Below are 14,876 nucleotides of genomic sequence, written 5' to 3'. Positions count from 1 at the left end.
AAATGAATGGTAAAGCAAAGGAAACAATAATGTGGTGTGAAATATACATACAGAACAAGCTAATCATAAAATAGTAATCATAAAATCTGTTCAAACTGTGCACGCAAACGTGTTTCAGGATTTCTGTAGCAGCAGCTGTTCAGCTACTACATTTAAGTAATTACATGATGGTCTCTGCCATTGCATGTGTCTATATCTGATGTCAGAAAAACTGAGTGTCCGGCAACTCGTTTCAGTCTTCCCAAAAAACAAAGATACTCACGTTCCCTAAGTGCTCTCATTTCTAATGCTAGCATTTCTCAAGTGCCTAAGGTGCTGCATTTCTTGACACAGGGTTTCCAATGGAATGGCAGCACCAAGCTTTCATGGAGATGCTCAGAAAGCCAAGCAGTTCACCCAGCTGTTTTTTCTTGTCTGTTATTCAAGTGTATATACCTGGATGTAGCCAGAGAATCAGTCATTGCCTGGCCCAGCACAATAAAACGCCAACTACACTAAAAAGAATGACAGAGGCAGAGGCAGTAGATCCACTGTTCTTGATTCTTGAAGCTGAAAGAAAGTTGAGAGAGCAGTCATTTAAATCTCCTTTGACTGCCTAGGACTTCCTGCCCTTTCTAAAAGCACCCTTTGCTCCAAAGAGGCATTTCCTCAAGTCTTCCTACTATTCTGGCTTAGTGCTGAGCAAAAATTCTCATTCCAAAGGGACAAAAGCAGTATCCCATGTTAGTGGTGCACTTTTAGGACAGGGCTGTGGAACAAACCCATTGAGGTCATCCAACAGAAGAGTTATCTCTTTAGCCAGGAAACTGATACTGTGTGTTTTGCCAGTCAATATATCTCCTGTCTTCTTCCACAGGAAGGAAAACAGGAATGAAGCAGGGTAGTTTTGTTTACATTTATTTGAGCTTGCCAGAGTAGTACTGCACTAAAGTCCTGTGTAGTCCTGAGGCCTGACATGTGTCCAAATTCAAGTTGCCAGCAAATCTCATCTGCCCTTGCAATAAAGGAGGCTGGGAACACAATGCATGTGTCCTGCAGCAGCCTTGCAATAGCAGATAACATAAGCAGAGGCTGCAAAGTGCCCTGAGGCCTGCTGTGCAGCAGGTGGCCCCCTGTAGATACATCTGGTGCGGGCTGGTGGAGCTACTGGAGACCAGGCTGCCTGCATCCCACCTGCTCAAAGGGATATATACAATACCTTCCAAGAGCTGGCAGCGGTACTTGCTGTAGTTCCCCACAGAATGCAGGTGGAGCCGGTTACCATGCTGTGTCCGAAAGAAGTTTTTGACAAGGAATATCTCATAAGGGGGAATGAGGACTTCCTTCTCAGATGTGTAGTAAGAAAAGCCTTGCATAGCTGCTCCCAGGCAGGTTGTCACCGTAAACAAAGTTTCGTTCCCAAATTTCTGGGCTTCATTCCAGAGGCGAGAGGTGGAGGTGAAACGGCCAAATCGCACCATGCTGCCAACTGTAGCTTCAATATATAAGTCCTTCACACCTCTGTGCACCCGGTAGCAGTGACGTTTCCCCACGCTGTCCTTGCTGCTCTGCCACTGCTTCATTATCTGGATAGCTGTCGTTAGGTAAAAGTGAAAATATTTGTAGCTGAAGTTGTGTTTGTAATGCTCTGGAGACCTTCCTGCTGTGGATGTGGCCCAGTTCAGTTGAGAGTGCAGGGAAGAATTCATGGTGTAAGCCATGAGGACGGTGGCATGACTATCATGCATCTCCCTCAGGAGACCTACAGGGCTCTTCAGCAAAGCTTCCTGAGCCTTCTTCCAGAGGTTCAAATAGTTTTTACTAGCAGCTATTTCCTTCTGGAAATAGTCTCCCCGCTCCAGTTCTTCCATCATCTGCTCTCTGCAACCCAGATACTGGTCATCAAAGGAATGTAGAGCCATATCCATCATAAGGTGGGACACTGCCTGTATTGCAAAAGCAAATGATAGTTAACATCATAGGTGTGATTTTTTTCTGTATCTCTGTAAATGCAAACCAGGTTTTCCCCTACCTTCTCCCTTCAGTTTTTCATTATTGACAGAAAAGGCATAGAAAGTAGTCATCTTTGACAAGCCCTTCCTGAGCAACCTTTGGTCCAAGCTCCATTTCAGCAAATAACAACCAGAATACTAGAGTTCTTATTTTATGGAGATCAATGGCATTGAAGACTTACGGACGATTTCCCTTCAAAGGGTAAGGGGATAGGGCTCATAGGACAGACCTATAGTGCATGAAGTTCAATATTCTGTTCATGATTTGTGAGTGATTTTGAAGAAAGAAAGAATAAGAAGAACATTATGTCAATGCATCCTGGACACGTCTCACAGGTGAATTTCTTCTTTCTGTCTTACCATATGTACCCCATGGGCATATTCTGGCTCCAGAGCAGAATGTTCAGTAAGGAGAAAACCGCAGCACTGTGCCAAAACTTTTATTTGTCCACTTTGTCTCAGTGAGGCCAAATGGACTTGTCATGTAAATAAACATTAAAAACATGAGCAAGGCTTTACATAACCCAGTGCTATAAAAAGAAAATAATCTCTAATATATTTTATTTGTGAAAGGACACACTAATTATCCAATACTCTTCTTAACCTCTGCAGTTAGTCTGTTCCACAAACCATATGAGAATTCCAATTATTTCTCAATGATACTGTGATTTCTTTGAGGGGAAGCTAAAATTCACAAGGTGTAAGTAGAGCAGTATGGTCACTGCCCCATCCAACAGCACACTGCTGGTGGCAGAACTTCAGCTGAGACAGGCTGCAAAAGGAGAGGAACAATTCCACGAGAATTAATCCAAGACTCCTAAAAGATTATATTTTAAATTTATTTAAAAAAAAAAAAAGTTTTTTTTTTCAGTAGGATAAATGATTTCATAATTTCAAATAAAACACAATATTTACTCCTCTTACCAATCTTTGCAAGATCAGCAACAGAATGCTGGCCAGAAGAAGCACTGACATCCTGGAGTCCTCCCAAGACATTGTAAAAAACACTGAGCTCAAGCAAAGAACCCTTGCATTCGTTTCTTTCTTGTTTTTTCCTTGAGTTCTGGAGTTTGTATTTTACTCTCCAAAATTTTGGTGACAGTTCTTCAACCAAAGATCACCCAGTGGATTCTTCAAGCAATTCAGATGTCACTGATCATGCCCAACAGTCAGCTTACTGGTAGAAGTGTGCTCACAATCCACAAACAAGGGTCTGGAGGCACTGAGACTTTATAAGTTGTTTCTTCACTCCAACTTCAGCCAGTGCAGCTGTCCTTTGCCTTGATAATTCTCTTTATTCCAAGGTATCTTGCACTCTTGTGCTTGCAAAGAGAAGGGAAACTGACTTGGAGAGGTTTCTCCAAGGAGGAGTTCTCTCCTGAGCAGTATAAGTCAAGTTGGGGTGGAGAGTACTCCCTGGCTGAGAGTTTAAAAAGTCATTTTCATGATGTGCAGAGCTCTGATAAAGACTACCCAGAAATGCTCAGTAGGTTGGGATCCCATCTGGAGGCAGAGATAACATAAATGTCTCTCTCCTCTTTAGCTTCTCCCAGTTCCTAATAGCGTGCTGCCAATCTTCCACCTACACCACTGCAGAGCGGCACCTTGTTGACCTGGTTACATGGTTGCGCTCAGAATGAATGCATAAATGTGGATTCTACATCGAGAACAATCTCTCCCTGCTAGCCGCTTTGCAGTCACCCTTCCAATTAAAGGGCAATGAGTTACATGCAAAGATCCATGACCTCCGGCAATATTTCTGTTAAAACAACAAAAAAAGAAGAGTAAAGATTACCAGAGTTTCATCCTCACTGTGACACAGATAATCGAAGCCTACTTCTCATTGCCTATTAATAATAAGTTGGTCAGAGACGTTTTGAGGTGGGCATGCACAGCCATGGCGATAAATGCAATGACCATACGATGGCAGCAGAGGATGAGTAATGGTACTGAGGAGTACATTGAGCAGGTGAAACTCGAGCTGCTGCAGTCCAGCATTGCATTTGTGATCTGATTTGTGAGCTCAGCTCTCCAAAGGCCATATAAAGGTCTGGTGACACAGTGCAGATCGCATGATCGAGGCCTTAATGTTCACCTTCCCCGAAAAAAAATATTTATCAAAAGGAGGAGACAAATATAAAATTAACAGAAAATATGTAAATATTGACAGAAAATTTGATTTTCTTTTTTTTTTAAAAAAAAAAGCAACAACAACAAAACCTCACATTCATGCAGCAGATACTGAGAGCTCACTAATCTCTTTGGTATTTTCCTGGCAACATTTTCACTGCTTTCTATGAGAACATTGTTCATTTTACTAGATGGCTTTCAAAGGTGAGTTTTTCTGTGAGCATCACTTTATGCCAATAGAGGAACCACTCTCAGATATTTGACCAAGACAAGCAGAGGTACTTATTAACATTTTCTCCTTGGCCAAGGTCAGTTTACCCAGAGCAAGCCATAACAGCTTGCCAGAGGAGGGCTGCGCACACAGCAGCCATCTGTGTAGACTTATCCCATATCCTTACTTTAGTGTAAAGTCTTCCAGAGAAATGCTGAATTCAGTAGGCAGCAAATCATTAAAAATCTAGCTATCCTCTCCACCACTCTGATGGTGTATAGGAGTCATCATCTGAATCTTGGTGTAGTCATTTAGTGAGGCACTGGCACAGGTCGCCCAGAGAGGTGGTGGATGCCCATCAATGGAGACACCCAAAGTCAGGCTGGAGGGGCTCTGAATGCCCTGATCGAGCTGTAGGCGTCCTTGTTCATTGCAGGGAAGTTGGACCAGATGGCCTTTAAGGGTCTCTTCCAACTCAAACAATTCTGTGATTCTATGATTCTGTGATTTGCAATGGAGCAGAGGAGGGGGGAAGAAAATCTCATCAGTCTGGATCCTGCTCTACCTTCCAGACATCTCCTTAACAGCAGAAACAGGTTGTACAGAGGAATAGAGAAAAGCAGCACACCAACTATATTACATAATAAGTATTTATTGCTATCAGCATATGGGAATGGCTGCACCAGCTTACATGAAAAAGAGATTTGGTGTTTCTCAGTTTCTTGAGGCTCAACAGTGTCTACTGTTGGAGACGGGATTTGCCATCTACCTCTCAGGGAATACATTTTGATAGACTGTGTCAAGGGAGACTGCTGAAAGTTGCTGATGCATAACATTCATACAGGGAGACAGAATGAAGTAGTGCAGAGGGAAGAAGATATGTGTGTATGTGTATGTATATATATATACATATATATATATAAAGAAAAAGGCAAGTCACCCCGAATGAAAAAAATGCTGTCCCAGCTTCAATCCACCATTGAACAGCTTTATTTTTATTTCATAAAGTTCATTGCTTTATTTTGTTTGTTTTGGGGAGACAATCTGACTGTTTAATTTCAAGCACAAAAGCTAAAGCATCAGAGAAAGACAGATTTTTTTGTTCTACTTTGGTACATTCAATTTCACCAGAAATCAATTGTAATAAAAACAATAAGAGATTTCCAATTCATTTTTCACAGTCACTGAATGTAGCACACAAATGGAACGGCTCATCTAAAAGGTCTTCAAACACACTTCTGGGGATTTAAATGTTGATATTACACAGGCAAATTTTGTGGTAGAATAATAAGAAGAGTATACTGGGACGTGATTCCTAGCTATGTAATAGTATTTACAAAGGAAGCGGGGAATACAGAGTCTTCTCAACCATTCCTGATGGCACTGAAAATACCACAGAAGATAACAGAAAATAAACATTTTTGATGAAAGCAAGAAAGCTGATGCAATCCAGACAAGTGGAATAGCCTTTGTGTTTCAGCTGGCGAGGGAGACAGTGGAAGATGGTCTCAGTGTAGACGTCCTTCTTCCCTTCTTCCTATCCACAAGATTCTTTCTGCTGGGGGTTTTCAGAATGGTCAGATGATCAAAATAATAATCCCAGCCTTAGTATCTCCCAAAGAAACGGTTGTAGGCCATGGGAAATCCTATTTGGTCAGACAGATAGTCACAGGGAGGGTAGCTTTCACAACGCTCACGCATCTGCTCCATTGGGCTTTTGTAATACTCAGAGTACCTGGAGCGAACAAAGAGAAAAATGCTGTTCTGCACATTCAGTCAGTGGAGTTGGAAGGTTTCACACTCAAATGATGAGAGGAGTGACTCCTCAGAGTGCTCTAGCAGGGGGACATCTCATGGCAGGTTAAATATCTGCCTACATGGGGATAGATCTCCTTGTCAAATGCTGGGAGAAGTTGGAACTGAACCCAGTTGAATCAACTATCCTTGAAGTTTCACCAGCAAAGGAGACCATAAAAGCACATATAGTTTTTGTAGAGTTAGTTTTATGCTTGATTATGTTGGGGTTTTTGTTTTATTTTGTCTTTGTCCCCAGCCTTATTCCCCAGCTATGTGGCACTCTTTTAAAATATACATATATATTATTTATTTTATAATTATTTTATTTTAGCATTTCTTGCTTTTCTTAATCTGTGCTGTTTCTGCTCATTTTCCTGTTCTCCACTCTCCTTTAGTTTTCATAGTTTCCTCTCATCACCCTCCCTTCTGTTGTTGACAGTAATCCTTTCCCTTTCACAGCTTTGTTTTGCCATGCTGAGCACACCCAAATCTTTTAGTCTTTAGATTTAGAGAAGGATGCCCTTCTCACCTCCTTTGCAGACTCACTTAATCTTTTCTGTACATGCTGCTACAGGAAATGACTTAAAAGTATCACAAGCTATTACTTTATTTCTGTATTGGAAATTCCCTGCAACACCCTTGAGTTCTATTTGTTGCATCTGTATTTCCAGACTAACCTTACCTTGTGATTGAATAATACAGCAAGCTCTCTCTACCTAAGTCCTTCCTCATTTATGCTTGTTGCAGAAACTACTTCTATGGTGACCCACCAGTACAGAGGCAGTCAGTACAGTTTCTCATCTGAATTTCATTTTTTTTTTTAATCATTCCAAGTTTCAACACTAGTGACTTCCTCTGCTACCCTACTATGATCCTCTTCTCTGTAGATGGGAACTCCCAGTTTTCTGTCATCCAAACAAAACCATCATCCTTCCAATCCAAAGACGTATTGAATAATAATTATTTTTTACACAGGCCTACATGAGACTGTGGCTTAACAATTCCTTCTAGGAAATATCTGAAGAGCATTCTTGCTCAAGAGCATTTCTCCAAATGTTTTTATCTAGGATTTCCCCAAAACTCTCTGCCTAGATCATAGAATCATAGAATTATAGAATGGCTTAGGTTGGAAGGGACCTTAATGATTGTTGAGCTCTAGCCCTCGTGCCTCAGGCAGGGCTACCACCCACCAGATCAGTCTGCCCAGGTCCCATCCAAGCTGGCCTTGAACACCTCCAGGAATGGGGCATCCACATCTTCTCTGAGATATCTGTTCCAGTGCTTCACCACCCTCAAACAAATGGATATACTGCACAAATGGGTGCAGTTTTAGATTTAGCCTCACCACTGCACTGCAACTGAGCTCTAGCTCCTTTGTACGGAGGCTGAGGCAATGGTCAGGGATCTGTGATACTCACTATCCTGGAATTTGGATCTGATGTCTCCACAGGTTTGTGCAGCTTCTAACTTGTACCCTTCTGACCCCATTAGCTAGTGCTGTCTTTCCCCATGTGAGGGAATAACAAAGATCAGCAATGAACTCCTGAAGGAATATTTGTGAAAAAAAGAACAATTAGTCTATCCTTGGCAAGTTCTTGCTGCCTTTTTAATTCTAGGCATGATATGTAGATGTACAACAAAGAATTGCTTTGCCACATCCCACCCCCTCTTCCAAAAAGTCCACTGGAGTCCAACTCTCATCCTGGCTCATGTGATTTTACCATTCATACATGTCGAATCTCTTCTGCCTCTTCACAAAGGCATGGGCAACTTCCTTTTTAACTGTGATGCCTACCAAGAGAGAACACAGCAGATTAGAGATGCAAGGCCATGGTCTGTACAAATCAGAGACCAGCATAGCCTCTGAAAAGTGATTGTTCTCTCTCTTCTCAAGCAGATGACTGCTGCAGCTCATCCCACCTGCCAGTTCATTTTTCCCCACTCAACTTTCCACTCAAAGCCCTACAGTTTGGTTCCCCCCTCACCCTAACCTGTACATTTACGTGAAGAAAGGACTCTCTTAAATTTGATTCCCTTATCACACAGCATGATATTAGTGCACAGCAAATGCTCAGTAGACAAAGTCACAACAGAATAAAATATGAATAGGGAGAAAATGGAGGGAACGGCACTCTGTTTCTCTAGCCCAGCTAATTTCAGAGTATTGACTTGCTTTCTGTCTCCTAGGTTTAGTCAGGTTCCCTTGTACAGGATATTGTGTGCACAGAAATGGCCAAATAACAGCCTGTCAGAAATCATCTCCTTTCCCTGAACACTTTGGGTTGTTTTTTTTTTCTCTTTCCCAGTTTATGTTTGTATTGGCTCACTGGAAAAACAACTTTCATGCTCACCAGCAGGAATGTTACCCTGTAAGGTATGAAAAAGGAGACAAGGTAAGTGTGAAAAGGAAGAACAAGGGAGATTTTCCACGCAGATTTCTGTCAGGATCAGCTTGCTGTGATACCTATGGACACTCCAAGGTATGCAGTTCCCTGCAGCATGGGCAACCCAATATAAGAGGGACTGCAACCCCCAGCAGCTGCCAACGAAGGTACTTGTTTTCAGATACAAAACTTTCTTCTCTGTTGTCCTGTGCACTAGGCTGTCTGACCAACAGATCCAAAGACCACTATTTGGAGGCCCTGAGTCAGGTTCTGCTCTTGTAAGAGGCTGAGGGCACAGCAGTCTCTTCAGAGAGGTTTCTGAGGCCAGCTCAGAGGAGGACGGAGACTGGACACATTGCTCCTCCTACATCACACTGTTTCATGAAAGGGAGATGCAGTATGATTCTTGTTCATCCCTTGAACCCATCAAAGGGAAGAAAGGAAGAAGATACAGGAGAATGGAGCTAAGTGTCAGTCACAGCAATATACTCACTGGCAGCATTGGGAGATCCGGAGGGGTCTTTGGGATCTGCAAGACAGACAGATAGACAGGAACTTGCTTGTGCTATCTGCTCTTCTGCTTCTCTCTCTAAGTGAATCGCTCTGCTTACTGAATGAATCCAGCTCTCCCTTTTCTAAAAGGTCTGTCCCTCCCAAAAAAGGTTTTATCAACACCCAGAATGTAGGGAAAGAATTATCCACCACCAAATTTACCTGTTATGATTAGATGCATTTAATTTCATCTTTCTCATAACAAGATAAAAATGACACAGTAAACATACAGCACAGTGGAAACTTTAGGCAGACCTTCCTTTTCCTTCCTCCTCATCCTTGCTAAGAGCAGGGACAGCAGGAGGGAAGGGAGCATTTGAGCAAAACCGTAGATTTGGACAGGACCAGAAGATCATAGAATTATATAATTATTCGAGTTGGAAGGGACCCTTAAAGGCCGTTTGGTCCAACTCCTCTAAAATGAACAAGGGACAACCACAGCTCGATCAGGGTGCTCAGAGCCCTCCCAGGCTGACCTTGGGTGTCTCCAGAGATGAGACATCCACCACCTAAAAAATTTCTTCTTTATATTCAAACTAAATCTCCCCTCTTTTAATTTGAAACAATTTCCCCTTGTCCAGTCACAACAGACCCTGCTAATGAATCTGTTCCCTTCTTTCTCACAGCCCCACTTTAGATAGCTGAACATCTCTTCTATCTTTGGAGAGAGAGATTTCCCTGACTCTAGACAGAGATCACAAGATATTGACAGCAAAGAGAATTAGGGCCAAAAATTAGGATCAACTCTACACTTTGCTACACTTTTCACACACTGTATTTCTGTTTTCAGTCCTAATTGTAATCTTAATCCTTAATACCCCCTGCAAGCATCCAAACAAATTGTCTTTTAACAGACATGGTAGGTCTCCATTTCATCTTGGTTTTCCCACACAGGACAAGTTCACAAGTTTTTTTCTCCCATTATTTCATCAGGTATTTGGCATGAGTGTGCTTACAGGCAGAGAAAGAGCTGTGGAGATAAAAAAAAAAAAAAAACAACCAAAAAAAAAATCCACAACCAAACAAAACTGTGCTTAAACAAAGACTTTGTGTGAGAAGAGTTGTTTGTAGTTCTATTTTTAAGCAATGTATACATTCCTTGGATTTCAAAAATAAAAATAAAAATTAGAAGTTACTCCAAGGCTGTTAAGCAATCTGGAATGTAGTAACAACTAACAAAAAAAAGCAGAGATACACTCAGCAGTGAGAAAGTGAGCAAGAGACTGACAGAAGGAAAACACAGATCAAACAAAATATATTTGCCAGTACTGAATCATGACATGTCTGATGCTGAAACTCAACACTGAATGAGATAATACAGGCAGACAGGGCCCCTTCCTACTTGGCTTCTCTTTTCCTGCTGCAGAAACACTTGCTGTTTCTCATCTTCCCACCCTTCCCTCTCCATGAACTCTAGTGCTAACCACTGCATTGATCTCTCTTGATCATAATGTCACCATGCCTAAATCATCTTCAAATATCACGGAATCACAGAATCACAGAATTGTAGGGGTTGGAAGGGACCTCCAGAGATCATCGAGACCAACCCCCCTGCCAAAGCAGGTTCCCTACACCAGGTCGCACAGGTAGGCGTCCAGGCGAGACTTGAATATCTCCAGAGAAGGAGACTCCACAACCCCCCCAGGCAAATATGATGTGCTCTTATTCAATGGGACAACTCCCTTTTTTTTTTCTAAATATCAATAGGTGTTTATTTTTCCCCTCCAGAGTTCTCCCCATTCCACATTTTTTCAGCAGGTGAAGACTTGACTCAGTGCCTATCTCTGCAATTTTACAACACTTCAGTGCTGGCAGGAATAAAGTCTCCCTCCCTGTTCTTGACACAGCTCTGCCCTGCAGCTCACCCTGATAACCCAAAATTGAACACCCAGCATGCCTTTGCCAGTTCACCTAATTGCTAAACTGGTTTCATGCTTCAGTATGTCAAAATGTTGGAATTCTCTGCTGCAGTTCAGTGATGCAAATGCTTATTTTTTTTGACCAATGGAAGAAAGAACCCAGTAGCAGATAAGGCTGTCTATACCCAAATCCCTCTGATTTACGACTATGGTACAGCCTCCCAGACTAAGATACAGCAGTGTTCTCAAGGAAGATGTCCACTTTCCTTACCTTTCTCACAGCAGCAGTGCACTGCCAGGGCCAGAGTCAAGATCATTGGTGTCAGTAGCTTCCTCATGTCTGCTTTGCCTTTGCTGCTCTCCCTACACTCAGAGTGTTCTTGGAGGCTGCCAAGGCACTCTGAAGCCTGCTTTTGAGCATCGTTTTATATCCTGTAATTGCCTGGAGAGATCAGGGCTCTGGCTTGTGTTCCTGAGTCTGAGCTCCAAAACAAAGCCCGTCCTTCGGGCCACAAAACATTGGGTCCTGGCAGCCATTGGGACATCCATCTCGGGACTCACGGCATTTCCAGAAGATTTTATCTGAGATTTTGAATAGGTCTGTTGAAGAAAAACAACTGGATAAAAAATCACTTTTATTGTAAACATAGAAGTGATTCAGCTTCCTGAAGGAAAGCCAGAAGAGAGCCCAGCACATCCAGAAGTGAAGCAGATGTTTTGGTGTGATGGGACTCTCCCATGTGGAAAATGAGTCTGAACCTAATGGTGACCCTTTTCCCCAACCACACTCATACCTCTAAAGGAAAGGACACCCATAAAATGTTTTTCATAGGGCAAATATACAGTAGGTTTTCACTTTAGACAGTTTCAACAAACCATTGAAGAGATTTGAGATGTTTACAGTATTGGGATCTTTAGTAGACAGTGACCTTTCTTTTTTCTTCCTGGAAACCTTCCCAATTTGGTGGCTAATGGCTTGGCTTCTCTTGCCTCAACATCAAATAAGCCTTGAGACTCCAGAAGTGTTTTACTCTTCAGAACTTGGTTGACTATGGTTACTTGGTACATCAAGAAGCACATGCCAGGAACAGGAGCTTACCAGGCCCTGACCCAAAGCAAGGACTGTGATCCTGACAGTTCATGTCAGCATGTTTCCCAAGAAGTGATGGTGTTTGCGAAGCCCCATGTGTGTGGAAGTATCCCTGCTGTTCCTGCTCAGACCTTTTGAGGAGCATCCAGAGACTGCACTGCTTGTAGTACTCATAGCCAATCCAACAACCCAATCCGTCAACCAACCAACCATGTATTTGAAATAACCTCAGGCTGTGTTTTTGTCTCCCTAGTTCAGCAGAATTTTAGTGAGTATTGTAGCTCTGTATTAAATGCTGAATTGTCATCAGGTATGGCCTGCACTATGGTGACATTTCAGCTTATGGCTGAATGACATTTATTCAGCCAGACAACAGACAGTGCTCCTGTGCACACACAATATAACTAAACCTCCTCTTCCTCCTCTACTGAGATGCTTTTTTTCTACCAGTAACCCATATTACCATATTCTACTATGCCAGCCAAGTTCCCAAAGTTACATCCAACACAGCACATGGATCACATCTTTCTCCACTTTGTGTTTGATCCTCCACAGCCCCACACACAGAGTTACGGAAATAATAGGCTCCCAAGGGCAGTCATGTCCACTGGAGATTCTGTTGATCATTATAAACAGTCTTTCATTTTACATAGAAATCAGAGAAATTTGAGGATTAAAAAACATGTTTAGCTTTTCTACAGTCCAGGACAGACTGAATATATATACTAACAACATCCAGAAGAAGCGTCTTGGAGAGCAACAGTTTAAAAATAAATAAATATCAACAGCGATAAGTATCCTAGGAAAGGATAAGCAAAAGAAAGCTGGAAAGAGTATAAATACACAACTGTAGTCATCCAAACAGCCTACCCTTTCTTCCTAGCTTTTCTGAAGCTTTTTAATCAGTATTTAGTCTCACAAGCATGTTTGATTATCATTTACATTAATGAAAACCCTCTGAAAACTGATATTATTCATTATTTATTCTGGTAAACTGGAGGTTGGAAGTGCTAAGTATTTTTGGACACAGACCCAGACAGTATTAGCCCCATGCATTCTGTTTTGGTGGTGTCACGGTGTCAAGACAAACCCAAACACTACAGACTTGTTGACTTTGGTGATCTTAATACTCAACTCCTTAGGAACATGCAGAACAAATGAGAATGCAAATATACCTAATCTGAACAGCGTTTTTTCACAACACTCATTTCTCTCTCACTTTTTCCTTTGGACAAAATCTCAGCAACTGGCAGGGTGGAGTTTCCTATCAGAAGTGTTTTCAATAAATAAATATGTTTTCTTCCCAAAGATTCATCTGCCAAGCTGGCAAAACCACAAAGCATATTTCTGAAAAGATGTATGTTTCCACTGTGGAAGGTAGATTTGGCTCTATATTTAATTTCATAGAATATTCAACAATTTGATACTTCATACCTTACAGACTTTGACAGTGTACTGTAATATTTCCCATTTCTCTAATTTGCAGGTCACTGGGGAAACCTGAAGATGTGCAAAATGAAACAAGCTGCGCTGAGCTGAGATTGAGCATTTTACACCTGCACACTGAGGGGTGTCCAAAGAGCTGTGGCTGCATCCTGCTGCCTCCAAGACAGAGCGAGCGGAACAGAGGGGTGGGAGCCGTGAGTTCTGGCTTTTGTCCCTGGTGCCACTGGGGTGACAGAGAAAGTGGCTACCAAAAAGGAGACCCACTGCCTCCTTCAGTCACTTGCCACTCCCAGAGGCCCATGGTATGTCCACCTTACCACACAGGACAGGACTTGCTCTTTGCTCCTCAGATCTGAATCTCTTGTTTATCCCTTCTTTTTCTGATGCTTTGACTCCTAGCTATCCTCACCCTCATGGGTTCAGAGAGACACAAGAGGAAACAAAAAGTACAAGGGGATACAATGTTCAATTTTGGGCCCCTTTCTACAAGAAATACATTAAGGCAGTGGAGCATGTCCAGAGTAGAGCAATGAAGCTGGGAAGAATCTGGACGCAAGTCTTATGAAGAGCGGCTATGAGAACTGGGGTTGTTCAGCCTGGAGAAGAGGAGGCTCATGAGAGACCTTATCACTCTACAACAATCTGAAAGGAAGTGGTAGAGAGGTGGTGTCAGCCTCTTCTCCCAGGTAACAGCAATAGGACAAGAGGGAATGCCTCAAGTTGCACCAGGGGAGGTTCAGATTGGATATCAGTAAAAACTTCTTCAAAAGATCGGTGATGCACTGGAACAGGCTGCCCTGGGAGGTGTTGGAACAACTGTTCCTGGAGGTGTTCAAGAACAGGGCAGATGTCACACTGAGAGAAATGGTCTAGTACAGTCACAGGCATGGGTTGATGATTGGACTCAGTGATCCTACTGGTCTTTCCAACCCTAATGATTCTACAATTCAAGCTGATTTTCTGTGTCAACAAGAGGAAGGTGTTGAGCCAAGGAGAATTTATGTCTGCGTTCTTGGTTTTAGCTGAAGAAATAAAAAAATAATAATAATTTCCATATAATAATTCAAAGTAAAAGGCTAATGCTAAAGTTTTCTAGGAGAAAGGAGATAAACCAGCACGCCTAATGAAAATATGAATAAAATCTGGGCCACATGTTCCTTTCTGCAGAAGTACCATACACCAGAATCGAAGGGTGGCTGGGAGAACAAGGTGCCACTGCCAGTTTTTTTCTGTCACTAGTTTTCATACCAACTTTGTCTTTAAGATTAAACAGACACTTGGATGTTGTTTACCAAAGTGAGAAAATCTCAAAGAGATTTTGTTTTCAAAAAGTGCATCTCACCCTCCCTTTTGAACACCAGACCATTTTAAGATGTCCTAAGGCTGAGAATGAAATTTGCCAGTGATGTCTAAAAT

The 14,876-nt window shown here is 42.2% G+C and overlaps 2 protein-coding genes across 4 annotated transcripts; both read right to left on the bottom strand.

Moving 5' to 3' along the window:
* Positions 1-412: 412 nt before the first annotated feature.
* On the bottom strand, positions 413-3,423 carry ART4 (ADP-ribosyltransferase 4 (inactive) (Dombrock blood group)). 2 transcript variants are annotated; one of them, XM_003202214.5, is made up of 3 exons: positions 2,916-3,423; positions 1,199-1,925; positions 413-549 (listed from the first exon to the last, which is right to left on the bottom strand). In XM_003202214.5, the coding sequence occupies exons 1-3, from the start codon at positions 2,985-2,987 to the stop codon at positions 458-460; spliced, it is 891 nt and encodes a 296-aa protein (XP_003202262.3). In that variant the 5' UTR covers positions 2,988-3,423; the 3' UTR covers positions 413-457. The 2 variants fall into 2 exon arrangements, with proteins under 2 accessions (XP_003202262.3, XP_010708079.2); XM_010709777.3 differs by lacking the exon at positions 413-549 and having other exon boundaries at positions 890-1,925.
* A 1,541-nt stretch (positions 3,424-4,964) lies between these two features.
* Positions 4,965-11,404, bottom strand: LOC100543749 (osteocalcin-like). 2 transcript variants are annotated; one of them, XM_003202210.5, is made up of 4 exons: positions 11,196-11,353; positions 9,007-9,042; positions 7,851-7,920; positions 4,965-6,067 (listed from the first exon to the last, which is right to left on the bottom strand). In XM_003202210.5, the coding sequence occupies exons 1-4, from the start codon at positions 11,260-11,262 to the stop codon at positions 5,938-5,940; spliced, it is 303 nt and encodes a 100-aa protein (XP_003202258.1). In that variant the 5' UTR covers positions 11,263-11,353; the 3' UTR covers positions 4,965-5,937. The 2 variants fall into 2 exon arrangements, with proteins under 2 accessions (XP_003202258.1, XP_010708023.1); XM_010709721.4 differs by lacking the exon at positions 9,007-9,042 and having other exon boundaries at positions 11,196-11,404.
* Positions 11,405-14,876: the final 3,472 nt, after the last annotated feature.

Source organism: Meleagris gallopavo, chromosome 1 (assembly GCF_905368555.1).
Source record: "Meleagris gallopavo chromosome 1, MGAL_WU_HG_1.1, whole genome shotgun sequence".
NCBI classification, from domain to species: Eukaryota; Metazoa; Chordata; class Aves; order Galliformes; family Phasianidae; genus Meleagris; species Meleagris gallopavo.
Note: the sequence above shows the minus strand (reverse complement) of the source record. Positions and strands in the feature narration are given on the sequence as shown.

Coding starts and splice junctions, on each gene's coding strand:
- ART4 (XM_010709777.3), bottom strand. CDS start 2,987: ATGTCTTGGGAGGACTCCAGGATGTCAGTGCTTCTTCTGGCCAGCATT. Junction 1,926..2,915: donor TGCTGATCTTGCAAAGATTG/GTAAGAGGAGTA, acceptor TTTGCAATACAG/GCAGTGTCCCACCTTATGAT.
- LOC100543749 (XM_003202210.5), bottom strand. CDS start 11,262: ATGAGGAAGCTACTGACACCAATGATCTTGACTCTGGCCCTGGCAGTG. Junction 9,043..11,195: donor GCACTGCTGCTGTGAGAAAG/GTAAGGAAAGTG, acceptor TCTGTCTTGCAG/ATCCCAAAGACCCCTCCGGA. Junction 7,921..9,006: donor CGGATCTCCCAATGCTGCCA/GTGAGTATATTG, acceptor CTCTCTTGGTAG/GCATCACAGTTAAAAAGGAA.